The sequence below is a fragment of the Salvelinus alpinus genome, chromosome 6, assembly GCF_045679555.1.
Source record: "Salvelinus alpinus chromosome 6, SLU_Salpinus.1, whole genome shotgun sequence".
Lineage (NCBI taxonomy): Eukaryota > Metazoa > Chordata > Actinopteri > Salmoniformes > Salmonidae > Salvelinus > Salvelinus alpinus.
The window spans coordinates 41,866,545-41,894,143 of NC_092091.1; the positions used below are offsets into that span (position 1 = coordinate 41,866,545).

Below are 27,599 nucleotides of genomic sequence, written 5' to 3' on the forward strand. Positions count from 1 at the left end.
ATGTAAATACCAATGTAGCTAAGGTACACAAGCGATAGTCTCCGATGGCGGCATATTTAAATTACATCCGACAAAATGACACACTGCCCAACTCAGCTCAGCCATAGACCGATGTAGCATCCACAGTTACAACTGAAAGGGGGCACTAAAATACCAATATTGGCACATTTCATCAAAATAATTTGCAACACAAACACCATAGTCTTTCACAATGGATTTACAATTTTTCCAATGCACGGCGTGCGCAAACACACACACACACACACACACATAATAATATTATTATATTAAATATTATTACACCCACATGTAAAATAAACAAGGTTCTAACGAAATGTCCATATCAACAATCAAAATAACTGAAAAATGCAGTTCAAAACGTTAAAAAAAGTGTCTCATCAAAACAAAACTCTAGCTTGATAAATCAAATGCACTCAAATGGATGTTGTCTATTCTCATGATTCAACAGTGGCCTAACCTGCAGATTGCGAATGAAAATAAATGTAGTCCTACCTTGTAAATTAAGTACATATGTCTGTCCTTCAACATGGAAAAAAGTTTGAGGTGCAATAGTGTCCATCTGTCAGGTAACATGTTGTTTTTGTTAGCTAGCTAGCTTTTTTCAGTTCAGGGGAGGATGCGAGTGCCAAATTATGTAGATGTGACCGGTGTAGATTGTCTCTGCGTTCTGTTTTGATCGGCTTACATATGACCAAAGGATCAAGGTTAATTGATCTTTTATTCTCTGATAATGACAGGAAAAACTTCCATAAACAAATGCTGTACTGCCCTTTCATGCCAACTCCTCTCTTCCACATGGGTACAGTAGACAGGGCCCATATAACAATAATCTGAAGAATGACATAACAATGTAATACAAATGCAATTTTCATTATGAAATAGAAACTTACAGTACAGACTATAGGCGTTATGTACAGTGACATGATGTACGCTCACAGTCAGTAAAATATTGTCAGACTATTTTAAGAAACAAAAACACAGGACATACCGGATAATGACAGGAAATACTTCCATAAACAAATGCTGTGCTGTCCTTATATGCCAACTCCTCTCCAAAGTACACATTAACAATGAAAGGGGATATGAATAGCCATGCTAGCTCAATGATGTACAGAGAAAAGGACAGTAACTAGCTAGCATGTACAGCATTCACAAATCAACAGATAAAAAGTTGAAAAATAACTGAAATACATACACTACCGTTCAAAAGTTTGGGGTCACTTAGAAATGTCCTTGTTTTTGAAAGAAAAGCACATTTTTTGGTCCATTAAAATAACATCAAATTGATCAGAAATACAGTGTAGACATTGTTAATGTTGTAAATGACTATTGTAACTGGAAAACAGCTGATTTTCTATGGAATATCTACATAGACGTACAGAGGCCCATTATCAGCAACCATCACTCCTGTGTTCCAATGGCACGTTGTGTTAGCTAATTTAAGTTGATCATTTTAGAAGGCTAACTGATCATTAGAAAACCCTTTTGCAATTATGTTAGCACAGCTGAAAACTGTTGCCCTGATTAAAGAAGCAATAAACGGGCCGTCTTTAGACTAGTTGAGTATCTGGCGCATCAGCATTTGTGGGTTTTATGACAGGCTCAAAATGGCCGGAAACAAAGACATTTCTTCTGAAACTCGTCAGTCTATTCTTGTTCTGAGAAATGAAGGCTATACCATGCGAGAAATTGCCAAGAAACTGAAGATCTCGTACAACACTGTGTACTACTCCCTTCACAGGACAGCGAAAAACTGTCTCTAACCAGAATAGAAAGAGGAGTGGGAGGCCCTGGTGCACAACTGAGTAAGAGGACAAGTACATTAGAGTATCTAGTTTGAGAAACAGACGCCTCACAAGTCCTCACCAGTCTCAACGTCAACAGTGAAGAGGTCACTCTGGGATGCTGGCCTTCTAGGCAGAGTTCTTCTGTCCAGTGTCTGTGTTTTTTCCCCCATCTTAATCTTTTCTTTTTATTGGCCAGTTTGAGATATGGCTTTTTCTTTGCAACTCAGCTGTGCTAACATAATTGCAAAAGGGTTTTCTAATGATCAATTAGCCTTTTAAAATTATATATTTTAAATTAGCTAACACAACGTGCCATTGGAACACAGGAGTGATGGTTGCTGATAATGGGCCTCCGTACGCCTATGTAGATATTCCATTCAAAATCAACCATGTCTAGCTACAATAGTCATTTACAACATTAACAATGTCTAGACTGTATTTCTGATCAATTTTATGTTATTTTAATGGACAAAAAATGTGCTTTTCTTTCAAAAACAAGGACATTTCTAAGTGACCCCAAACTTTTGAACGGTATTGTACATACCACAATATATTGGTGGGAGACCATTATAGTACACTGTCAGTGAACATATAAACTCATTATAAGTGTTTTAACACATACAACTGATAATGATTTTCATGGGACAGTTTTACAGTAACCTAACTCTTCCGCATACAGTTGAAGTCGGAAGTTTACATACACCTCAGCCAAATACATTTAAACTCAGTTTTTCACAATTGCTGACATTTAATCCAAGTAAAAATCCCCTGTTTTAGGTCAGTTAGGATCACTACTTTATTTTATGAATGTGAAATGTCAGAATAATAGTGGAGAGAATTATTTATTTCAGCTTTTATTTCTTTCATCACATTTCCAGTGGGTCAGAAGTTTACATACACTCAATTAGTATTTGGTAGCATTGCCTTTAAATTGTTTAATGTGGGTCAAACGTTTTGGGTAGCCTTCCACAAGCTTCCCACAATAAGTTGGGTGAATTTTGGCCCATTCCTCCTGACAGAGCTGGTGTAACTGAGTCAGGTTTGTAGGCCTCCTTGCTCGCAAAACGCTTTTTCAGTTCTGCCCACATATTTTCTATGGGATTAAGGTCAGGGCTTTGTGATGGCCACTCCAATACCTTGACTTTGTTGTCCTTAACCTTTTTAGCCCAGGGGTTCCGCTAGCGGAACACCCACAACATTCCACTGAAAAGGCAGCGCGCGAAATTCAAAAATATTTTGGGGAAATATGTAACTTTCACACATTAACAAGTCCAATACAGCAAATGAAAGATAAACATCTTGTTAATCTACCCATCGTGTCCGATTTTTAAAATGTTTTACAGCGAAAACACAACATATATTTATGTTAGATCACCACCAAATCCAAAAAACACACATACATTTTTCCCAGCCAAAGATAGAGTCACAAAAGCAGAAATAGAGATAGAATTAATCACTAACCTTTGATAATCTTCATCAGATGTCACTCATAGGACATCATGTTACACAATACATTCATGTTTTGTTCGATAATGTGCATATTTATATCCACAAATCTCGGTTTACATTGGCGCCATGTTCAGAAATGCCTCCAAAATATCCGGAGTAATTACAGAGAGCCATGTCAAATAACAGAAATACTCATCATAAACTTTGATGAAAGATACATGTTTTACATATAATTAAAGATACACGTGTTCTTAATGCAACCGCTGTGTCAGATTTTTTTTTAACTTTAGGAAAAAGCACACCATGCAATAATCTGAGACGGCGCTCAGAAATCCACAACATTTCTTTGCCATGTTGGAGTCAACAGAAATACGAAATTACATCATAAATATTCCCTTACCTTTGATGATCTTTCATCAGAATGCAGTGCCAGGATCCTAGTTCCACAATAAATCGTTGTTTTGTTCGATAATGTCCATTACTAGTGTCCAATTAGCTACTTTTGCTAGCACGTTTAGTTCACATGTCCAAACGCTGGCTCCGGTCCAGGCGAACTCGGACGAAAACTTCAAAAAGTTATATTCCAGGTCGAATAAACTGGTCAAATTAAGTAGAGAATCAATCTTCAGGATGTTGTTATCATATATATCCAATAACGTTCCAACCGGAGCATTCGTTTTTGTCTACAGAGTAATGGAACACATGGCCATATCATGACTAGCGCGCATGACCAGGAACTAGCATTCAAATAGCTGCCACCCGGCCCCACATCACACTAGAGGCTTCATACCACGTTCTACTGACTGTTGACATCTAGTGGAAGGCGTAGGAAGTGCGAACAGATCCATATCTTACTGGGATGTGAATAGATGATGACTTTAACATCAACCAGCCCCAGAATTTCCACTTCCTGTTTGGAAGTTTGCCTGCCATATGAGTTCTGTTATACTCACAGACATAATTCAAACAGTTTTAGAAACTTCAGAGTGTTTTCTATTCAATAGTAATAATAATATGCATATATTAGCATCTGGGACAGAGTAGGAGGCAGTTCACTATGGGCACACGATTCATCCAAAGTGAAAATGCTGCCCCCTATCCCTAAAAAGTGTTGCCATCTATTTTGTGAAGTGCACCAGACCCTCCTGCAGCAAAGCACCCCCACAACATGATGCTGCCACCCCGTGCTTCACGGTTGGGATGGTGTTCTTCGGCTTGCAAGCCTCCCTCTTTTTCCTCCAAACAAACGATAGTCATTATGGCCAAACAGTTCTATTTTTGTTTCATCAGACCAGAGGACATTTCTCCAAAAAGTACGATCTTTGTCCCCATGTGCAGTTGCAAACCGTAGTCTGTTTTTTTTTATGGCGGTTTTGGAGCAGGCTTCTTCCTTGCTGAGCGGCCTTTCAGGTTATGTCGATATACGACTCGTTTAACTGTGGATATATATACTTTTGTACCTGTTTCCTCCAGCATCTTCACAAGGTCCTTTGCTGTTGTTCTGGGATTGATTTGCACTTTTCGCACCAATGTACGTTCATCTCTAGGAGACAGAACGCGTCTCCTTCCTGAGCGGTATGATGGCTGCGTGGTCCCATGGTGTTTATACTTGCGTACTATTGTTCGTACAGATGAACATGGTACCTTCAGGCTTTGGAAATTGCTCCCAAGGATGAACCAGACTTATGGAGATCTACCATTTCTTTCTGAGGTCTTGGCTGATTTCTTTTGATTTTCCCATGATGTCAAGCAAAGAGGCACTGAGTTTGAAGGTAGGCCTTGAAATACATCCACAGCTACACCTCCAATTGACTCAAATGATGTCAATTAGCCCATCAGAAGCTTCTAAAGCCACAACATAATTTTCTGGAATCTTCCAAGCTGTTTAAAGGCACAGTCAACTTAGTGTATGTAAACTTTTCACCCACTGGAATTGTGATACAGTGAATTATAAGTGAAATAATCTGTCTGTAAACAATTGTTGGAAAAATTATTTGTTTCATGCACAAAGTAGATGTCCTAACCGACTTAGTAACAATATAGTTTGTTAACAAGACATTTGTGGAGTGGTTGAAAAATGAGTTTTAATGACTCCAACCTAAGTGTATGTAAACTTCCGACTTCAACTGTAGATACAGTAGACAGGGAAGAGGTAAGGGGGCCAGGGGATGTTTATGAGGGGGAATGCAGAAGTAAACGGAAGTGTGCGACATTAAAAATACACTTACAACAACACATGGAATGTACACTAATATCAGACATGGGAACTTTTCAGATTTTGTATAATTATACAACATGAAATGTAACACTCGTTACATAGACACGCCCAAATATGCACAGCTTACCCCAGGGCAATACCCACACAACATGTTGAGGCAATACGCATGCACAAATCTACATGTACATACTACCTCAATCAGCCTGACTAACCGTTGTCTGTATGTAGCCTCGCTACTTATATAGCCTCGCTACTGTATATAGCCTCGCTACTGTTTTTCACTGTCTTTTTACTGTTGTTTTTATTTCTTTACTTACCTATTGTTCACCCAATACCTTTTCTGCACTATTGGTTAGAGCCTGTAAGTAAGCATTTCACTGTAAGCGCACGTGACAAATAAACTTTGATTTTAAAATATGAAATCTGTCTTGAATAAAGCTACTTCAAACTAGGCAAAGCTGAACCTGTCCATTAACAGTGACTGGGATGGAATCGGGAAAGGCCGTACACGTCAAGGATTTCAATGGCTTTGATGGATGGAAAGGCAGGAATACCCTGGTTCTTTTCCTGAGGTTTTGATTCAGTTTTAGGAAATGATTCGACTTTATTGCGTGTATAATTATTTCATAACAGCTTTTTTAAATTAAACTATCACAAGGTAAGCACTGCCTACCCTGCGTGCCCGTCACTGAGTCTCGCTGAGGTCTTTAAGTGAAAACTCATCTGAAACATATTAAAAGGTTGCTCTGATAAGAGTGCTGAGGGGTACAGAACTGGAGCCACGCAAGCAAAGACATCACACAGAGACAGACACCCTAGAACCATAGAACTAAGACAGCGAACAAGGAAGTAAAAGCATGAGTATACAGAATTCAAAACATCATGAAGGGAAATCCTAACTGAATTAAATTAAAAACAGTCCTTCCTAAATTGATTTGTTACACTAATCTAGTTCCATGATATGCATAATAGATCTGATAACATTCACAATGCTTATGCAATACACATGCCTTATATGATGTTATCTGGTATCCATTATCTATCAAATACAGTGCATTATTCTCCCAGCATAAATATGACTAATGTCGACGGGGTAGAATGGGATGGGATGGGAGAGGGTGATGGGGTGAGACAATTATTATTTATTTATTTGACATGTTTTATTCTTACATACACCAGATAGGTGCAGTGAAATGTGTTGTATTCCCATGATGAAAAAGAAGGGGATAGCCTACTGAAGAACAGACCCTTGAGACGCTTCCATCCTCATCTAAATCTAGCAGAGCAGCTGTGCACAGCAGCCAGTTGCAAACACAAATATGTGCACACACACACGTACACGTGTGTGTTGCATACACGTGCACTCACATGGACACACGCAGACATGTACATACACACGTGAACTCTCTCTCTCTCTCTCTCTCTCTCTCTCTCTCTCTCTCTCTCTCTCTCTCTCTCTCTCTCTCTCTCTCTCTCTCTCTCTCTCTCTCTCTCTCTCTCTCTCTCTCTCTCTCTCTCTCTCTCTCTCTCTCTCTCTCTCTCTCTCTCTCTCTCTCTCAGTTGTCCTGGCAACCCCTCCCTTGGAGGGTTGAGATATTATTAACTTTCAGTGGTGATGGTTCTGTGTGAGAGTGGGTTGTTTATAAGCGAATACAAAAGGCTTCAAGGGAATATTGCTTTTCTTCCCTGATGATTGTATTAAGCTTTTTCACACATTTTTCATGGCGATTTTTACCAATAAACCAGTCAGCACATGACATGCAATTCTCACCCACCCAAATTACTGTACTAACTTCACACCACTCAACACTGAGTAAAAGAACAGAGACAGTACGACTCATTAAGACACAGACAGCAGAGTACTGAAAGAGGGCAAATCAGTCATTTAAACAATCAGGATTATCAGAAAAACAGTGCAGTTATCTTGGAACGGGAGATACAGGCATAATAGTTTAGGATTACACCAATGACAACATCTGCTTTCCAAATGGAAAATACTGTATAATCCACAAAATAACAATATTAATACTCAGCCATATTGACACATTTTTCGAACACATCCACCCACATAAGAACCTGATGCACAGATTCATTGCATTGCGATTCACTGATTATACATATTGCATTGACTGGTTAAGTACTTTAGGTAGTTTTAGGACATCCACAATAGCAATCGTGTGCAAACAGTAGGAACATTCTAGATGCTCTTTGCATGCTATGGTATAGTATGTATGAGAAGGATTCAGGTATCTATGGATAGGGTGTTTTACAATCATTTCGACATGGGATTGATCAATAAGGGCAAACTTTGTTCATTAACTAGGTTCTATAGATGTGTGTGTGTAACAAATATATTTATTTTCTTTTTGGAAATTGTTCATTTTTCTATGGTACTATATGTTACAATGCACACAGGAAGAGAGGGTAAACAAAAATATCAACTTTATCCACAATATAATACTGTCAATGTTCTAGAAAGTTAGTGCAGTCACATTTAGAGTGAATAGAACATAATGTAATGATGTTGTGTTCTCCTACTCATCCACACCTGATGTCTTGCACAACGGCAATGGTAGAAGTTTGTATAATAACTGCAATCAACCACAACACCAGTCCAAGGCCCCCTCTCTCTTAACCTTCGACCTGTTTGGTCATCACATGGGAGCGGGCTAAGCGTCTTTGGTGGCGTAATTCATCCACCTCACAGAAATGTAACATCATCCTGCGACTGCACCCATCGCCAGTGGGCGTCATACTCCAGGTGCATCGTGCCGTTCATCTTGCAGCCATCCAGGTCTATCTTGCCGTTCTTATAGGGTTTGAGTTTGGGGCTCTGGTTTTTCCCCAGCTTCTCAGCCAGGCAGGCCCGGGCCGAGTCAGCAAGTCCTCCTGCTTGCCTGACTGCCTTCTCCAGGACGCCATTGCTCTTACTGGGCTGCTGCGTTTGGTTGGAGTCCTTGGTGTCCTTGGTGATGGTGGTTCCTTTCACTACCTTTTTGGCCTTAGTCCAAATGGGAGGCTCCTCTTTGGGGATCTCTGGCTTGACTTGGGGAGCCCCAGGCCCAACAACTACCTTGCCCCCTGTGCCTGGTCCTAACTCAGCTCCTGCCCCTCCTGTTCCGGCCAAAACCCCTGGCCCAGACACTGCCCCTGCTCCAGCACCTCTCCCCGCCCCTACCCCAGAACCTGTCCCTCCGCCAGTCCGAGTGGGCATCTCAGTCCCCAGTGGAGTAGAACACAGCGCATACTCAGAACTAGAGGGGCAGTACTCATCCATGTCGTCCGCCAGGGTGTCCAGGTAGCTACCTATAGAGATGTTATCTAGCTTGTCGTTGAGGGGGTCCTGCAGGCTGCTCCAGCTGTCTCTCCAGGAGGTGTCTCCTCCAGGGCCCTCTCCCAGGCTGTACTGGCTGCTGGTCAGGCTGCTGCAGCGGCTGGCCAGGGTGCCGCGCTCCTCCAGGAGCCACTTACATGCCTCGATCCCCTCGTGCACCGCCAGCAGCTGCTGCAGGATCTTCACATCCACCGAGCGCAGGTGGGCCTATGGAGAAGAAGACAACTTTGTACTTTATTGATCCAGCAGAGAGGAGAGAGGAGAGAGGGTGGGAGAAAAGAGGAGAGGGTAGGAGGAAATCAATGGACCCAGGAGAGAGGAGCACCCTTAAAAAGAAAAGGTTCCTGGAGGATCCTTTACGGGTTCTTCAAATTGAAACTAGGGAGGAACCCCTATAATTTCCTTGAAGAACCCCCATTAACAGTTCCACAAACAACCTTTTTGGGGTTCCTTTTTCTAACCACCCCCTCCCCCATTATTATTATAATAATAATAACAATCAGCACAAAAATAACAACAATAACACAATATTTTAGTTCTCAGTGTTTATTTAGATATTAGTGGCAAAGCAGAATAAAAAAATCTAAATATGAGGTGAACTTCCAGCAGAGCCCCAAGTCCAATGGGTATTTCCTCTGGTGTGTTGACGTTAATGTGTTGATGTTCTCCATATCCACAGCCACAATGATTTAGCAGTGCATGGTGATCGAACAGGTTTCCTGTTATATTCATCAGAGGTGTAGGCAGGGTGAAGTCTGTGAATACAAAAATATATATAATTACACAGACGATTAACAAAATGTGCACATGACAGTATTAATATCTTGATTTTTGTAGTCAGAAATGATGTGAATTAAAAAACTTCACTTTTGACAACGGTTTTCATACACATACCTTGTCCATGATGTAAAGGCCTCTGGGATCTTCACTGAAAAGGTAACGGAGGAGGAAGATGGCTGCTGTGACTGAGTCCTATAAGGTTTTAGAGAAACCATTATTTGAAATGAATTGTAGATGATACATGTGCATAACATTATCAGACAAACCAATACCAATTGTTCATACCTTTGTGTGCTTCCTCGTCAGTATACCTGCAAACACAGACACACAAATAAGTGAGCAGTTCACTTATCTGTGCCCATTGCAGCTATAGCCTTCAACATATTCTTACCTCTTTGTTGATTCATATCCATTGAATTGTGTTCATTTTCTGGTTTAGAATTTATTTTTTTTAAGGGAGAAAGTCTCAAATAACACAACCATCTGCACAAATATAAAAAGATAGATGGTATCATCATAAAACAATATAAATGTAGATCGTAAAGGGAGGAACCTTACCTGAAATTGAGGAGATCTTAAAATGCTTCTGTTAAGTGCCTGCACCTGCTGTCCTTCAGATGGGCAGTTAGGTTCCAGCAAGAATCCCCAAGAACTAAAGAAGTTCCTTGATGAACCCCACCTCCTCTGGGGTTCTTGGAAGAACCTTTTGGGGGCATTTTTCAGTGCCAAAAACTAAGGTTCTACAAGGAAGTTTGAGGATTTTAGAAGAACCGTTGTTGAACCCCTAATTTTTGGAGTGAGGGAGGTGTGAGAGTTAGGGGAGAGATAGAAGGGGTAGGTATGGGTTAGGATGGAGGGGTAAGAGGAAGACAAGGAGAGGAGCAAGGTGAGGGAAGAGAGAGGTGAGAGAATAACAGAGGGAGAAGAGGATGAAGAGAGTAGAGATTAAAGTGTCGGGATATATACAATGCCTTCAGAAAGTATTCACACCCTTTGACTTTTTCCAAATGTTATTGTTGTTGCCTGATTTAAAAAAGTATTATATTGAGATTTTTTGTCGAAATTAGGTTTTTCAACATTTTTACAAATTAATAAAACATGAAAAACTGAAATGTCTTGAGAAAATAAATATTAAACCACTTTTTTATGGCAAGCCTAAATAAGTTCAGTAGTAGAAATGTGCTTAACAAGTCACATAATACGTTACATGAACTCTGTGTGCAATAATAGTGTCTAACATGATTTTTTAATGACACCTCATCTCTTTACCCCATACAATTATCGGTAAATTCCTTCAGTCAAGCAGGGAATTCCAAACACAGATTCAACCACAAATACCAGGGAGGTTTTCCAATACCTCACAAAGAAGGGCACCTATTGGTAAAAAAAGCAGACATTGAATATCCCTTTGAGCATGGTTAAGTTAGTAATTACACTTTGGATGGTCTATCAATACACCCAGCCACAAAGATACAGGCGTCCTTCCTCCTTAACTCTGTTGCCAGAGTGGAATGTAACCGCTCAGGGATTTCCCCATGAGGCCAAAACAGTTACATAGTGAAAAGAAGGAAGCTTGTACAGAATACAAATATTCCAAAACATGCATTCTGTTTACAATAAGGCACAAAAGAAAAACAGCAAAGAATTTGGCAAAGAAATGAACTTTGTGTCCTGAATACAAAGAGTTATCTTTAGGACAAATGCAACACATCCCTGAGTACCACTTTCATATTTACAAGCATGGTCATGGCTGCATCATGTTATGGGAATGCTTGTCATCAGCAAGGACTAGGGAGTTTTTTAGGATAAAAAAAATGGAATAGAGCAAAGCATGGGCTAAATCCAAGAGAAAACCTGGTTCAGTCTGGTTTCTAATAGACACTGGGAGACAAATTCACCTTTCAGCAGGACAATAACCTAAAACAAAAGGCCATGTATCCACTTGAGTTGCTTACCAAGAAGACATTGAATGTTCCTGAGTGGCCTAGTTACAGATTTAACTTAAATCGGCTTGAAAATCTATGGAAAGACGTGAAAAAGGCTGGTGGGAGGAGCTATAGGAGGACGGGCCCATTGTAATGGCTGGAATGGAATCAATGGAAAGGAGTCAAAGACGCTCCTCCCACCAGCCTCATCTGATCTACTCTCCTGGCTTCATCTGTTCCTCCTCCCCTCTTCTCTCAACTTTGAAAACACTTCTGTTTGATACCGTTCTATTTATTCCATTCCAGCCATTATAACGAGCCCTTCCTCCTAAAGCTCACCAGCCTCCTCTGGGGGAGATATACTTTTTTTTTAATTAAAATAATGTGAAAGAGGGAAAAAGGTATAAAGTGAAGGGTGGAAGATGAATGTAGTAGCAGGGTGATGGGAGCAAGAAGAGAAAATATAATTAGGGGTAAGTTTCATTCCTCACAGACAAAAGAAGTTGCCAACAGCAGTAAATTACTTTCTTTTTTTAAAGTGTTTATTTTACGAGTCTACTTATGGAAATAAGTAGGCACCACTGCTTTTTTAATGTGTGTAGGAGGGATGTTGAATAAGCTAAATGGAGAGAGAAGAGAAAAAGCAGTGCATGATGGGAAATCCAACAGAACACAATAGCAGAGATGTGCTCCAGTCCAGTCAGGAGCTAGGGCCTCTCTCTCTCTCTCTCTCTCGCTCTCAATGAGTTACATGTATAAGAGTTGTTCTGCTGATGGCAAAGTCACACTGACTGTACGCTTTGCTGTAGTAATGAGTGCCTCCCTGTCTTTGCAGACCCTCCAAAGTATACTCTGCTTTCTGGACTGGCCCCAGGGATAGCAGAACCAACTGCCAACTGAATACATCACACTCTTAGAATGCAACTGTGAGTCTCATTGCCTAAAGTCCACAGTTCCAGTACAGTGGATTAAGCGCGTACACCTAAAGCACACAAGATCTCTGATCTTTTGCAGTCTTTGTGTACCCCCCACCATGACCCTGCAGGTCAAGTCAATGAAAAAGCCTATTGATGGATTTCTACAGCCTTAAAACATGGTCACTGCATAGTATAAATGGCTGTACCTTCAGGTCTCTGCATCCCTTAGGTAGAGCAGTACATCACTCGTGTGGATATAGATCAGCCATTCATCTCGGTCAGGCTGCATCATCATAACTACAACCACAAAACACTCATTTGGAAACGAGAGAAATGTGATCATATGAGTAATATGGGAAGCACGGACGTAATAGAGGACAATGTTGTTTATCAAATCAAATCCAATTTCTTTGCTCACATACACATGGTTAAGAGACGTTATTGCGAGTGTAGCGAAATGCTTGTGCTTCTAGATCTGACAGTGCAGCAGTATCTAACAGTTAATATCTAACAATTCCACAACAGAACCTAATATCTAACAAATTCCACAATAAAACCTAATACACACAATCTAGTAAAGGAATGGGATGAGAATATATAAGTATAAAATATATGGATGAGCAGTGACAGAATGGCTAAGATGCAATAGATAGTAAAGAATAGATAGTGAAGGACATACAGTATACAGTATATGCAAATGGGATGAGTAATGCGAGATATGTAAACATTCTTAAAGTGCCATTATTAAAGTGACTAGTGTTCCATTTATTAAAGTGGCCAATGATATCAAGTCTGTAGGTATGCAGCCGCCTCTCTGTGCTAGTGGTGGCTGTTTAACAATCTGGTGTGCTTGAGATAGCTGTTTTTCAGTCTCTCGGTCCCAGCTTTGATGACCCTGTACTGACCTCGCCTTCTGGATGGAAGCAGGGTGAACAGGCAGTGGCTCGGGTGGTTATTGTCCTTGATGATCTTTTTTGCCTTCCTGTGACATCGGGTGTTATAGGTTTCCTGGAGGGCAGGTAGTTTGCCCCTGGTGATGCGTTGTGCAGACCGCACCACCCTCTGGAGAGCTCTGCGGTTGTGGGCGGTGCAGTTGCCGTACCAGGCGGTGATACAGCCCGACAGGATGCTCTCAATTGTGCACCTGTAAAAGTTAGTGAGGGTGTTCAGTGACAAGCAAAACATTTTCAGCCTCCTGAGGTTGACGAGGCGCTATTGCGCCTTCTTCACCACACTGTCTGTGTGCGTGGACCATTTCAGTTTGTCTGTGATTTGTACACCGAGGAACTTAAAACTTTCCAACTTCTCCATTGCTGTCCCATCGATGTGGATAGGGGCCTTCTCCCTTTGCTGTTTCCTGAAGTCCACGATCATCTCTTTTGTTTTTCTGACATTGAGTGAGTGGTTGTTTTCCTGACACCACATTCTGAGGGCCCTCACCTCTTACCTGTCTCGTCGTTGTTGGTAATCAAGCCTACCACTGTAGTGTCGTCTGCAAACTTGATGATTGAGTTGGAGGCATGCATGGCCACGCAGTTGTGGGTGAACAGGGAGTACACGAGAGGGCTGAGAACGCATCCTTGTGGTGCCCCAGTGTTGAGGATCAGCGGAGTGGAGATGTTGTTTCCTACCTTCACCACCTGGGGGCGGCCCGTCAGGAAGTCCAGGACCCAGTTGCACAGGGCGGGGTCGAGACCCAGGGCCTTAAGCTTAATGATGAGTTTGGAGGGTACTATGGTGTTGAATGCTGAGCTGTTGTCAATGAACAGAGTTCTTACATAGGTATTCCTCTTGTCCAGATGGGATAGGGCAGGCAGTGTGATGGCGATTGCATCGTCTGTGGATCTATTGGGGCGGTAAGCAAATTGAAGTGGGTCTACGGTGACGGGTAGGGTGGAAGTGATATGATCCTTGATCCTAGTCTCTCAAAGGACTTCATGATGACAGAAGTGAGTGCTACGTGGCGATAGTCATTTAGTTCAGTTACCTTTCTTGGGAACAGGAACAATGGTGGCCATCTTGAAGCATGTGGGGACAGCAGACTGGGATAGGGACTGGGATAGGGATTGATTGAATACGTCCTTAAACACACCAGCTGGTCTGCGCATGCTCTGAGGACACGGCTGGGGATGCCTAGCGAAGGTTAACACGTTTAAATGTTTTACTCATGTCAGCCACGGAGAAAGAGAGCCCACTGTCTTTGGTAGCGGGCTGTGTCGGTGGCACTCTATTACCCTCAAAGCGCGCAAACAAGTTGTTTAATTTGTCTGGGAGCAAGACGTCGATGTTCTTTTTGTAATCCGTGATTGTCTGTAGACCCTGCCACATACGTCTCGTCTCTGGCGATAATATAAAACACAATGGATATTGTTTCATCAATCAACCGTCCACTGAGTGACTGACTGAGTGCCCTTTCAGTGAACTATTCTCCATCCAGGGAAACAAAGGGATTGGAAGTGGGATAACATTGCCTTAGAGTCAACTTCTTTGGCCCTATACTTTCCAATATAAAATGTATGTACTCCTGCCAGCTATGGTTCACTTTTTTGTAAGTGTAGACAGCAGGGCTGGGTTTTGTTCAGGATCGAGGTTATTGAGGTTTGGGGTTTTAGCCGGCGGTTTCTCGAGAAGCTGAGTGATAAACTGCTGAGCATAGCTGTAAATATTATTCTCATGGCTCGGCACTGAGGCCCTCCAGGACATCTACAGGACCTGGTGCCACAGGAAGACCAAGAAGATCCTCAAAGACCCCAGCCACCTGAGCCACGGCCTGTGTGTCTCCCCCCCCCCCCCCGCTTTAGTCACCCCGCTACCATCTAGAAGGCGGAGACTGTACAGGTGCATTAAAGCTGGGACCGAGAGGCTAATGAATAGCTTCTGTCTCCAGGCCTCCTTCGAGACCGCTGCTCTATGAACATAGAGTCATAGAACACTGGTCACTTTAATAATGATTACATACTGTTTCCCCCACTTTATTTCTATATAGAGTATTTTAGTCTTGACTCATCCTATATAACTACCGCTATACACACATTTTCTATTCACATACATACAGTGTATATTATTTATATTCGTTCCGACATTTCTTAATTTCTTTCTTTTTACTTTTTGGATTATGTGTGCATTGTTTTCTATTGCTAGGTTTTAGTGCACTGTTGAAGCTAGAAACACAAGCATTTCGCTGCACCTGCAATAACGTCTGCAAATCTGAAATACACTTTTGATTTGATTTGCGGTGGCAGGCACACCATGCTATGTCGCTGAAGAGGCTCAGGTCTGGCTGAGTGTCCATCTGTATGCTCTCTCAATGCCAGTCTGTGTGCCAGTATCAACGCCAACCTTCCTATAGGCCTGTCTTACGGACAGTCTGCAGTAGGATGGGGAGAAGGGAGTTTATTGCCTTTGGAGTTTAGCCCTCAGCGGCCTTGAGGATGGTAGAGCTGTTTTCACAGCCAAAAAGACTCCAGTTTTCCGAAGGAGGCGCTGGGCCAGACAGCTCCCGGCTAATCCACAGGATTCTGGAAATTCTTTCACCGGCATTTGGCTTGTATTTCATGCACCATGCCGTGCTCAGCTGAACTCACACCGAATAAACAGCACTCTGTGTGTGTGTGTGTGTGTGTGTGTGTGTGTGTGTGTGTGTGTGTGTGTGTGTGTGTGTGTGTGTGTGTGTGTGTGTGTGTGTGTGTGTGTGTGTGTGTGTGTGTGTGTGTGTGTGTGTGTGTGTGTGTGTGTGTGTGTGTGTGTGTACGCGCGCAGCACTTTTATAGCAGTCTAGTATCCTCAGCCTTCATCACAAAATGACAAGCTAGCGCTCGATGCTTCTTGAGATGTAACTTTATCGACAGGGCCAGGGATAGAACCTCTTACTCGAGGGGAAAATCAGATTTCCAGGCTTGATGTGCCATTTCAACAAGCAGAAATCTAGACGCGCACGCCACTCCCACGCACACACAAACACACACGGTGTTATGATTTAGTTTGAATGCGCACACAGCTGACCCTACAGACCAGTGAGCCATAGACACGCTCCAATGCTGAGACCAGTCTGGCAATGTCACACTGCAAACAGGCACCGTGACGCACTGCTGTAGCCTTGCAGGGGAATAAAACAACAAACTCAATCTCTCACTCTCTCAGGCTTTATTGGCATGGGAAAAATATGTTTACATTGCCAAAGCAAGTGAAATGTCAATAAACAAATATGGAAATAAACAATCAGAAATTAACAGTAGACATTGAACTAAAAAAAGTTTAAACAAAGGTTTTAAAAAGAATTTAGACATTCCAAATGTTATATTATTGGCTATGTACAGTGTAATAATGTTCAAATAGCTTAAGTATGACAGGGAAGATAAATAAACAGATAAATATAGGTTGTATTTACAATGGCTTTTGTGCTCAACTGGTTGCCCTTTTGTTGTTGCAACAGGTCACACATCTTGCTGCTGTGGTGGCACACTGTGGTATTTCACCCAATAGATATGGGAGTTTCTCAAGATTTGATTTGTTTTCAATCAAACCTTGTTTTCTTTGTGGGTCTGTGTAATCTGATGGAAATATGTGTCTCTAATATGGTTATACATTTGGCAGGAGGTAAGAAAGTGCAACTCAGTTTCCTCCTCATTTTGTGGGCAGTGTGCACATAGCCTGTCTTCTCTTAAGAAACAGGAGTGCCAATGGCGGCCTCTCTCAATAGCCATGCTCACTGAGTCTGTACATAGTCAAAGCTTTCCTTCATTTTGTGTCAGTCACAGTGCTCAGGTATTTTGCTACTGTGTATTCTCTGTTTAGGACCAAATAACATTCCACTTTGCGCTGTTTTTGTGTTGTTGATTCTTTCCAATGTTACAAATGATTCTATTTTTCTTTTGGTTGGGTCTAATTGTATTGCTGTCCTGGGGCTCTGTGGAGTCTGTTTGTTTTTGTGAACAGAGTCCCAATACCAGCTGACTGAAGGGATTTGGATAATTAATGGGAATCATCCTAATTCTGCTCCGCATGTATTATTATTTGGTGTTTTACGTTGTATACGGAGGATGTTTTTGCAGAATTCTGCATACAGTCTCAATTTGGCGTTTGTCCCATTTTGTGAGTTCGTGGTTGGTGAGTGGACCCCAGAAATCACAACCATAGAGGGCAATGGGTTCTATAACCTACTCAAGTATTTTTAGCCAGATCCTAATTGGAGTATCAAATTGTATGTTCCTTTTGATGACATAGGCCCTTCTTGCCTTATCTTGTAGCGGCAGGTAGCCTAGTGGTTAGAGCCAGTAACCGAAAGGTTGCAAGATCGAATCCCCAAGCTGACAAGGTAAACATCTGTCGTTCTGCCCCTGGGCAAGGCAGTTAACTCCCTGTTCCAAGGCCGTCATTGTAAATAAGAAATTGTTCTTAACTGACTTGCCTAGTAAAATAAAAATGTACAGCTTTGTGGAAGTTACCTGTGGTGCTGATGTTTAGGCCGAGGTAGGTATAGCTTATTATGTGCTCTATGCAACAGTGAGTATGGTTAAATGCACACAATGATGTGATTATTGTGGATAATCAGATGAATATAATAGTTTCATTAAAACGTTTACATGCTTTGCAAGACGAATGACTTCCCTAATAATCCTGTTTACATGGACACCTCTGAAATAAGGCAACCTGATGGCACGCTGATAAATGCAGAAAATGGCCAATCAAAATAAATGTTCTACCACAGCGATTCTGAGTTCGGACATATAAAGTTTGTGTGTGAAAACCGCTTCTAAGACGCATACATTTAGATGTCCTGAACTCACTTCACTCACGCTAGAGAGGAAGCTCGCTCGGTTGGTGCTAGCACATGTGCTGGAACGCCGATTAAGGTGTTTACATGTCCTAATAACTAGAAAGATTGCTCAGATAATTATGGTGTTTTAATTGGCGTATGCTTGCTTCGATTTTGACCTTATGCCAATTAAGATAAGCAGAGTAAGGTGTTTACATGACTATTGCATAATCTGCCTGCTGCCATAAGCAGTTTAATATGAAATTATTACTGTGCATGTAAACATAATTATGGTCTATGTGGAATTTGTAATTACGTTCCTGGCAAGTGGACCATTATTTTTGTCTTACTGAGATGAACTATCAGGGCCCAAGTCTTGACATAATCTGTGCAGAAGATCTAGGTGCTGCTGTAGGCATTCCTTGGTTGGGGACAGAAGCACCAGATCATCAGCAAACAGTAAACATTTGACTTCTGATTCTAGTAAGGTGAGGCCGGGTGCTGCAGACTGTTCTAGTACCCTCGCCAATTCATGGATATATATGTTGAAGAGGGTGGGCTCTTTCACTCTCTTGCCAATTCGTTTATATATATATATATGTTGAAGAAGGTGGGGATTGTTCACAAAATGGAACAAACACCAAATTGAGACTCTGCATGCAGAATTCTGCAAAAACATCCTCTCTCTCTCTCTTTCTCTATTGTCCTGCAAACAGAGTGAAGTGAACACATCCTTGAGCAGGGGGATACTATCTCTATCTAACTCCATCCACCTCTCTCCCTCTATTTCTTTCTAATAAGAGCACGTTCAGATACAGCAGAAGGGTGACCTCTCAACCCAGCCCTCCCGCTGTTCCATCTGTTTGCATACTCCCTTCCGCTCTGTTTCTTTCTCTCCCTCTATCGATACCTCCCACTTTCTCTCTGACATGGAAAAGTACAAGTCAGTCTCAACAGACTTGCACCACTCAATATACATTGACTCTCTCCCTTCTAAACACTCGGGCTTCCTCTGAGTCTGTCTGTCCTGCCATCACTCTATCGCATTCTTTCGCTCCATCTCTGTGAAAACCAGTGGCTCTTAGAGACTGAACAGGCCTCTCTCCACAGCCAACCTTCTGGTCTGCACAATGTCATCCTATTTTTCCATCTCTCTCTCGCTCTCTCAGACAGACAAAGGGAAGAGAAAAACTACAGTATACCTACCTCGGCCTAAACATCAGCACCACAGGTAACATCCACAAAGCTGTGAACGATCTGAGAGACAAGGCAAGAAGGGCCTTCTACGCCATCAAAAGGAACATAAAATTTGACATCCCAATTAGGATCTGGCCAAAAATACTTGAATCAGTTCTAGAACCCATTTCCCCCTATGGTTGTGAGGTCTAGGGTCCACTCACCAACCAAGAGTTCACAAAATGGAACAGACACCAAATTGAGACTCTACATGCAGAATTCTGCAAAAACATCCTACGTGTACAACTTAAAACACAAAATAATGCATGCAGAGCAGAATTTGGAAGATTCCCACTAATGATCAAAATACAGAAAAGAGCAATTCAATTCTTTCAGCCACCTAAAAAGGAAGTGATTCTCAAATCCTCCATAACAAAGCCCTCACCAACAGAGATGAACCTGGAGAAGAGTCCCCTCAGCCAACTGGTACTGGGACTCTGTTCACAAACACAAACAGACCCCACAGAGCCCCAGCACAGCAACACAATTAGACCCAACCAAATTATGAGAAGACAAAAAGATAATTACTTGACACATTGGATAGAATCAACAACAAAAAAGAGCAAACTGGAATGTCATTTGTCCCTAAACAGAGAATACACAGTAGCAGAATACCTGACCACTGTGACTGACCCAAAATGAAGGAAAGCTTTGACTATATACGGACTCAGTGAGCATGGCCTTGTCATGGAGAGCGGCTCATAGGCAGACCTGGCTCTTAAGAGAAGACAAAGCTATGTGCCCACTGCCCACAAAATGAAATGGGAATCGACCTGCACTTCCTAACCTCCTGCCAAATGTACAACCATATTAGAGGCACACATTTCCCTTAGAATACACAGATCCACAACATCAAAAAATGAAAACAAATCCCATCTTGATAAACTCCCATATCTATTAGGTGAAATACCAGAATGCGCCACCACAGCAGCAAGATGCATTTCCTGTTGCCACAAGAAAAGGGCTACCACTGGAGCAGACCAGTGGATCTGTTACTTTATTTCCCCTTTCCTACTTCAACTACTTGCCCATTGTTACAACACAACCTATATTTATCCAATAAAATAACATTTGAAATGTCTAAATACTTAAAAAATATCAAAAATGTGAGTGTAATGTTTACTGTTAATATCTGATTGTTTATTTCCCTTGTTTATTGTCAATTTCACTTGCTTTGGCAATATAAACATATGGTTCCCATGCCAACAAAGCCCTTTGAATTGAAAGAGCCCTCCTCCTGTCCTGTTTTATTTTGCCTGCAGACCGTCTCTCCCCAGTGACTTCCATCTGTGCAGCACAGCAGCAGTCAGTGAGAGGGAGGGAGAAGGAGTGAGTCATCCACTGGGCTACAACGCTTTGTAGCGTTAACATTCACAGGACTTGTCCTTTTAATAGGACACACACAGGTACAGTTGGCAGACAGTAGCCTATACGTGGACATAAACGTCGAAATAATTATTTTTATTTCATTACAGTTGAGCTCCAGACTGAAAATACAGTCGAAGCCAAACAGGCAGCTATGTAGCTGTCTGATAAATAGACAAGAGGCTCGTCTATGTGTCTTAATCCCTATGACAGGGAGCTGTCCGTTAACTTTAACTCAATAAAGCTGTTCAGAAAGACAGCTGAGATTCGGCAGCAGCTGTGGACTTCTGGAGGGAAAGTAGTCCGACAGTAATCAGACAGCCTGACACTGAGCACATAACAGTCTCAGACCAGACTCTGAGAATGATCTGTGTCTCGGTCTGTCTTCACCTTCCAGTGTGTCGCAGTCTGTCTCAACAAAGCCATTTGTGTCTGAACAATATGATCAACTGATGACGTACGTTCAAAATAACTATTCGACTGAAGTGGAGGGGGGCAAAAGACTCGCATGGTAATAGATCCCTCGTGTTGTGTCTAATTTATTGAGACATAACAGAAAGTTCCCACATAGGAATGTAAATATTTATGGAGTGGTATTCTCTAACTGTCCTAGCTAGCCTCCCTATGACCTCCAAACGAAACAGACAGACGCTTCATCTCTGCGGCAGAGGGTCACACGGACGGACGGACGGACACACATGCACCGTATTTATAATCCTATCGTGGAAAACAGGCCATTTCAGAGTGTTTAACTGAAATCCATCTGTGAAATCAGTCTGTATTGAATGATGCTCCATCATGGAGAGACTTTTAGGAGTCTCTCTGATACTTGGGTGAAATAAACAGAATAGTCTTTATTAAGGAAAGATTCCCTAACTGTCTGCTCATAACAGAGCCCTGTGTTAAAGTGTTAGCAGTTCTTACTGCTCTGGTGGTAGTATCTTGTGAGTCCTCATTGATTGTCCATCCATCCATGTGTTCTGTCCACACACATGCCCGAGCAGGCACGCACACATGCAGTGAGACAGGTGAGATTCAGTGACAGCTAGCTCCCTGCATTAAATCTGGGCACATAATCAGAGGGCAGTTAGAGAAGGTGAGAAAAAGTTACAAAGGACGGCGCCACCGCCCTGTGTGTGTGTGTGTGTGTGTGTGTGTGTGTGTGTGTGTGTGTGTGTGTGTGTGTGTGTGTGTGTGTGTGTGTGTGTGTGTGTGTGTGCGCGTGCGTGCGTGCGTGCGTGCGTGCGTGCGTGCGTGCGTGCGTGCGTGCGTGCATGATCTGTGTGAAAAGACCATCAGCGGGCAGGAACATAGGTGAAAAATGGCAAAGGACAAAGGACACCGTCGCCAGTGAGAAGGTGAGAGCGTGCACGAGCATGTGCAAGCAGACATGTATGTGCATCTGTGTAGCCTATTCTGTGTATGCAGAATTCTGATGAGAGTGCAATGTCCGGTACCCCTCTGTTCTCCTGCTACCCATCCCCGCTCAGAGAGATGAAATACTGGTCCAACACCGAGCAGCCCAGCCCTGTACTGGCTAAGAGGTACGCTAGCTCTTAATCACTCGAGCCTCTGGCTGCATCCCAAATGGCATCCTTTCCCTATATTGTGCACTACTTTTGACCAGAGCTCTGGTTAGAAATAGTACACTATATAGGGAAAGGATGCCATTTAGGACATAGCCTCTGTCTGCATCCTCTGGCTCAGCAGGGCTGATGAAATCAAGGGGTTGTTATGTGATGCTGGCGGCCCATAGATTTATGACCCCCTTCATGCCCTCTAACCTCCAAACCCTCCCTATTTAGTTTGATCAAATCACTCACTATTGGTCCACCATGTCAGCACTGTGTAAAGTACCATCAGCACTCAAATCATACAATGGCTGTCTATTCCCTTTAGGTAGGCCTATTGACTATATTGCTGGCAAAGCAAGAAAGTTTGGATTAACATTATAGACTGGATTGTTATGGGTACATTTCCTACAACATATGGCATTTTATGAAGTTTTTTTTGCAAGTATCTTGGCGGTAGTCTGTGATCATTGTCAGGCCAGTCAGAGCAGATGACAAAATGACACCTGAGGGAAGACCAGTCTGTTCATGGGTGGTACAGATGTTAATTTGACCAGTATTGTTGGAGCAACATTTGAACGTTTAGTCCATAATGTTGCTTGATCTTTGGTTTGGCTATTAGCTGCCAAAAATCTGGCCACATGAAAAGTGCAACACTCTTAATATAGCCTTGTGTAAATGCAAATTTTCAGTGAATTTATGTAAATCACGAAGCTCCGCTCTGCTTTTCCTGTGGTGCAGGAAAACTCTCGGCAACGAAAGATTGATCAAATTAAGATCCTTTGTATATATAAACTGCTTTGTGTGTTTTCAATTCAAACCAAGGCACCAAACGTGTCTTGTTTTGGTTTTTAGAAGGACACATCCATCGGGGCCTTTTGTGTAAAAACTTTCCAATGCCACATTGATGTGCTGTCAGAACCAGTGATGGCCTCTAATTGGTTGAATACCTGGGGCGCAGGGTGGTTGGAGTTGTCAACAAAGCAGCATGACAGAAATATGACACCACATTTTCGAACTACCGGTAGTTTCTCTGAGAACATATATAAAGCAATCTGTGCATTTGAACAACAGCATAAATACACCCATTTCACATTTGCATGTCAAAAACCGAATGACCACTGCTGCACATGCTGCCACTGGTTTAAAACAGATTAGATTATACTATTCAGAATGAGCAGCAGGGTCACGAAAGAGCACAGCCGTGGGAAGTAGGGGTACTGAGGGGAAGTAGGGGTACTGCCCTGACCTTGATTCTGCCTGCCCTTTGGTACCTTTTGGACTCTGAACTGGTTTTGACCCTTTTGCCTGTCCACGACCATTCTCTTGCCTTACCCTATTGGATGAATAAATATTGTAAGACTCCAACCATCTGCATCTGGGTCTCGCCTTGTGTCATAATAGTATCCCCCATATAAATAACATTCTGTTGGTTGCAAAAATATTGTATAATAATTTAAATGTATAAATCCTACGTTTTGAATCAGGTGTCTTTTGCGTATCAGTTCATAAACCATGTGCCATGGAATCGGTAAGTCAAAAATCTCTTCCCAACTATTTTGCAATCTATATGGCACGGCTATCAATTTTTTTGTCCTTACAAGCCCTTTTAACCAACAATGCAGTTTTAAGAAAAAAAGTGTTAAGTAAAAAAATAAAAGTAAGAAATAATTAAAGAGCAGCAGTAAAATAACAATAGCGAGGCTATATACAGGGGGTACCGGTACAGTCAATGTGCAGGGGCACCGGTTAGTCGAGGTAATTGAGGTAATATGTACATGTAGAGTTAAAGTGACTATGCATTCCTCATGAAGCTGGTTGAGTGAATGCCAATAGTGTGCAAAGTTGTCATCAAGGCAAAGGGTGGCTACTTTGAAGAGTCTGAATTCTAAAATATATTTTTATTTGTTTAACACTTTTTTGGTTACTATGTGATTCCATATGTGTTATTTCATAGTTTTAATGTCTTCACTATTACTCTACAATGTAAAATAAAGAAAAACCCTTGAATGAGTAGGTGCGTCCAAACTTTTGACTGGTACTGTATATACACACTGAACAAAAATCAAAACGCAACATGTAAAGTGTTGGTCCCATGTTTCATGAGCTGAAATAAAATATCCCAGAAATGTTCCATATGCACAAAATACTTATTTCTCTCAAATGTTGTGCACAAATGTTCTTATAATCCCTGTTAGTGAGCATTTCTTATTCACCAAGATAATCCATCTACCTGACAGGTGTGGCATATCAAGAAGCTGGTGCACCTTGTGCTGGGGACAATAAAAGGCCACTCTAAAATATGTAGTTTTGTTACACAACACCATGCCACAGATGTCTCAAGTTTTGAGGGAGTGTTCAATTGGCATGCTGACTGCATAAATGTCCACCAGAGCTGTTGCCAATGAATTTATTGTTAATTTCTCTACCATAAGCCACCTCCAACATCGTTTTAGATCATTTGGAGGTACGTCCAACCGGCCTCACCACCACAGACCACGTGTAACCAAGCCAGACCAGGACCTCCACATCTGGCTTCTTCACCTGGCAGTCACCCGGACAGCTGATGAAACTGAGGAGCATTTCTGTCTGTAATAAATCCCTTTGTGGGGAAAAACTCATTCTGATTGGCTAGGCCTGGCTCCCCACGGCTGCGCCCCTATCTAGTCATGTGAAATCCATAGATCAGGGCCTTTTGAATTTATTTTAATTGACTGATTTCCTAAAATGAACTGTAAAATTGTTGAAGTTGTTGCATGTTGAGTTTATATTTTTGTTCAGTATAATTTCTACATTTGTTTTTGCCACTTTTCTTCTGGATACAGAATATTTTTACATTACATTATGGGAGCTAAACATACAAATAAAACAAAAATGATATATATTTTTTTAAATCCTGAAAGTATATATATTTTTGAAAGTACTAAGGACTAATGTTACATGTAATTTTGTCTTTGAAACATTTAATTGAAATACTGTAGAATTCCATTAATTCCTATGGAGGACTGATTCTCTGAGGGGTGCCAATATGGCCGACCAATTGCTTCAAAGCCTGTCATTGGCCAATACATAGCAGAGGAGACCGGTCCAAGATATCCGATTGTTGTTTTCAAGGTAATCTACTCACGATCGCATACGCTGATCCATGGACCGTCTATATCCGGTTTGCATCCGGTTTATACAGGCCAACATCACATGCGCACTTGCACTCACTGCGCACAGGGAGAAGCGCGAGCAACGACGACGTCATCACGTCATCCAAAAACGATTAATTTAAAATATCTTCAGCTGTAAGTGATGAAGAAAAACAAATCGGCCTCAGGGACAATTATTTGAATAGTTCAATTTATATTTTACGCACAAAAGTGATGACCAAAATGTCTTATTAGGAATTTCCAAATCTGCCTTCTCCATGTGGCCTTGTGTGGAAATTGTATTTTTGGACCGGGCGTCAGATAACCTGCAGTACCGAAGCAAAACTATAGGACCGGAACCCTGGCCCCTTACCATAGGAATGCGAGACAGGGGAAAACAACAGCAAGCCCAAAATTCTCCGCTAGAGTCCTGTTTTTGCACCAAGGGGAGAGCTGTGATGGCATCTGGTATGGTAAACCAGGAATGTATCCTATCAATGAAAGATGGCTGGCCAGGCCTGTAATAGGCTTGGGAGTAATAGGCTAAATGAACGATAGTTAGATTGTAAATTAAATAGACTGACAGATGGTTGCCATTATCTAATAGAATAGTAATTCACCAGGAATAAAACTCCATCCTTGGACCTATTAACAGGCCAGGTCTCAAACAATCATGACCTGCCAGCAAGAATGAATAGAACCACAACTTCATGTTTCATAGCAGTACGTAGGTCTGTAGCCCAAGGGCCAAGTTGTCGCTTTGTTTCCTCGCAACTTCAGCCAACTGCCGCTGTTAGCATGGTGAAGGGCCACTCTCCTCAGTCGTAATAAAGCTGATTGTTTCCGGTTTTCAGGGATACAGTATTTACAACCTAACTTCCGTTTACCCTGAAAACGTATTTGGGGTCTCTACTCAGGCGACGTTAGGTTAAAGATCAGCTGAATTATTGATTGGATGGATGCCTTATTTTCAGGAAGAGGATTTAGGACTAAGATTAACAATAATAAATATATTGTTCACCGTATGCCTACGGACCACGAACAATATACTTCTGCGTTATTAGGGGATATTTAATCTTACATGCCAAAAGCAGAGCAACTGTTGTAGCCTCCTCATAATCTATCTAACAGAAAAATAAAACAACAGGTAAATAACTATATAGATAGGCCTACAAAAGTCATAGCCCCAATACAAATTCTTACCATATCGACTTTTAATTTTCGAATCTTCTCATCTAGGCTCTTCCTCTCTGTGATGTCTCCGTCTTTGGTCTCCAGCGAGTTCAACTTGGCATCTCCGCGTTGCGTTGACGCCTCTTCCCGCATCCACTTTAGCAAACCCTCCGGTGTCTTCCGTCCGATTTTCACCTCCAAATCTTTTAAATCTGGAATAGAGTCGTTGGAAACTGTGCCTTCATCCATAATCTTCCGTTCTTTGTCAAATCAAAAGTACACTACGTCCTCAGCTGTGTTTCTTGGATATCCTTGTCTGTTAAACTGCAATAACAGAAATCTCTAATTGTAATGTCTGGCATCCTATGACCTACACAACTCCTCCACAATCAATGCGCCAGAGAGATAATAGGATAAATAATGCACCAGGTCCTTTTATAGTTTTTTTCAAATATGCCGAACACTGGGAAACATTAATAGACTATTCTGCTGTTGAGCTCATGGATGTAGAACATAACCTATTACCATTGCAAACACGTCGATATGGTGAAGTTAGTGCGCTGTTATAGCCTATTCCCAGTATGCAAAATGACGTTCCAGAACTTTGACATCAAGTGCATTTCAGATGCTGAATTAAAGGCTAGAAGACCTATTTTCCAGATGTCGAAAATACATCTTATATGGATGTCAAAAATACATATTTTCCAGACGTCGAAAATATGTCATCTACAGGATATTGAAAATAGTATTTTTCCATTATTGATCGTATGGCCAAATTTGAACTACTATACATTCTCAATTATCACAACAATAATTTTCTATACTTAATAGCAAAGAGAATCCAATTGAAGATTGCTACCATCTATTGCATGCACTTATGTTAGCTTTTTCAAAACCTTTGAAACATGCAGCAATGATGTTCAAAATAGTCCAA

At 41.7% G+C, this 27,599-nt stretch overlaps 1 protein-coding gene and 1 long non-coding RNA gene across 2 annotated transcripts; both read right to left on the bottom strand.

Moving 5' to 3' along the window:
* Window positions 1-7,335: 7,335 nt before the first annotated feature.
* Window positions 7,336-27,599, bottom strand: LOC139578715 (uncharacterized). The gene is made up of 2 exons (XM_071406674.1): window positions 26,696-27,599; window positions 7,336-9,016 (listed from the first exon to the last, which is right to left on the bottom strand). Exons 1-2 carry the CDS (start codon window positions 26,912-26,914, stop codon window positions 8,177-8,179), a joined length of 1,059 nt encoding a protein of 352 aa, XP_071262775.1. The 5' UTR covers window positions 26,915-27,599; the 3' UTR covers window positions 7,336-8,176.
* LOC139578716 (uncharacterized) lies at window positions 9,340-9,884 on the bottom strand. The gene is made up of 2 exons (XR_011675600.1): window positions 9,704-9,884; window positions 9,340-9,564 (listed from the first exon to the last, which is right to left on the bottom strand). It is a non-coding gene; the product is annotated as an uncharacterized lncRNA (long non-coding RNA).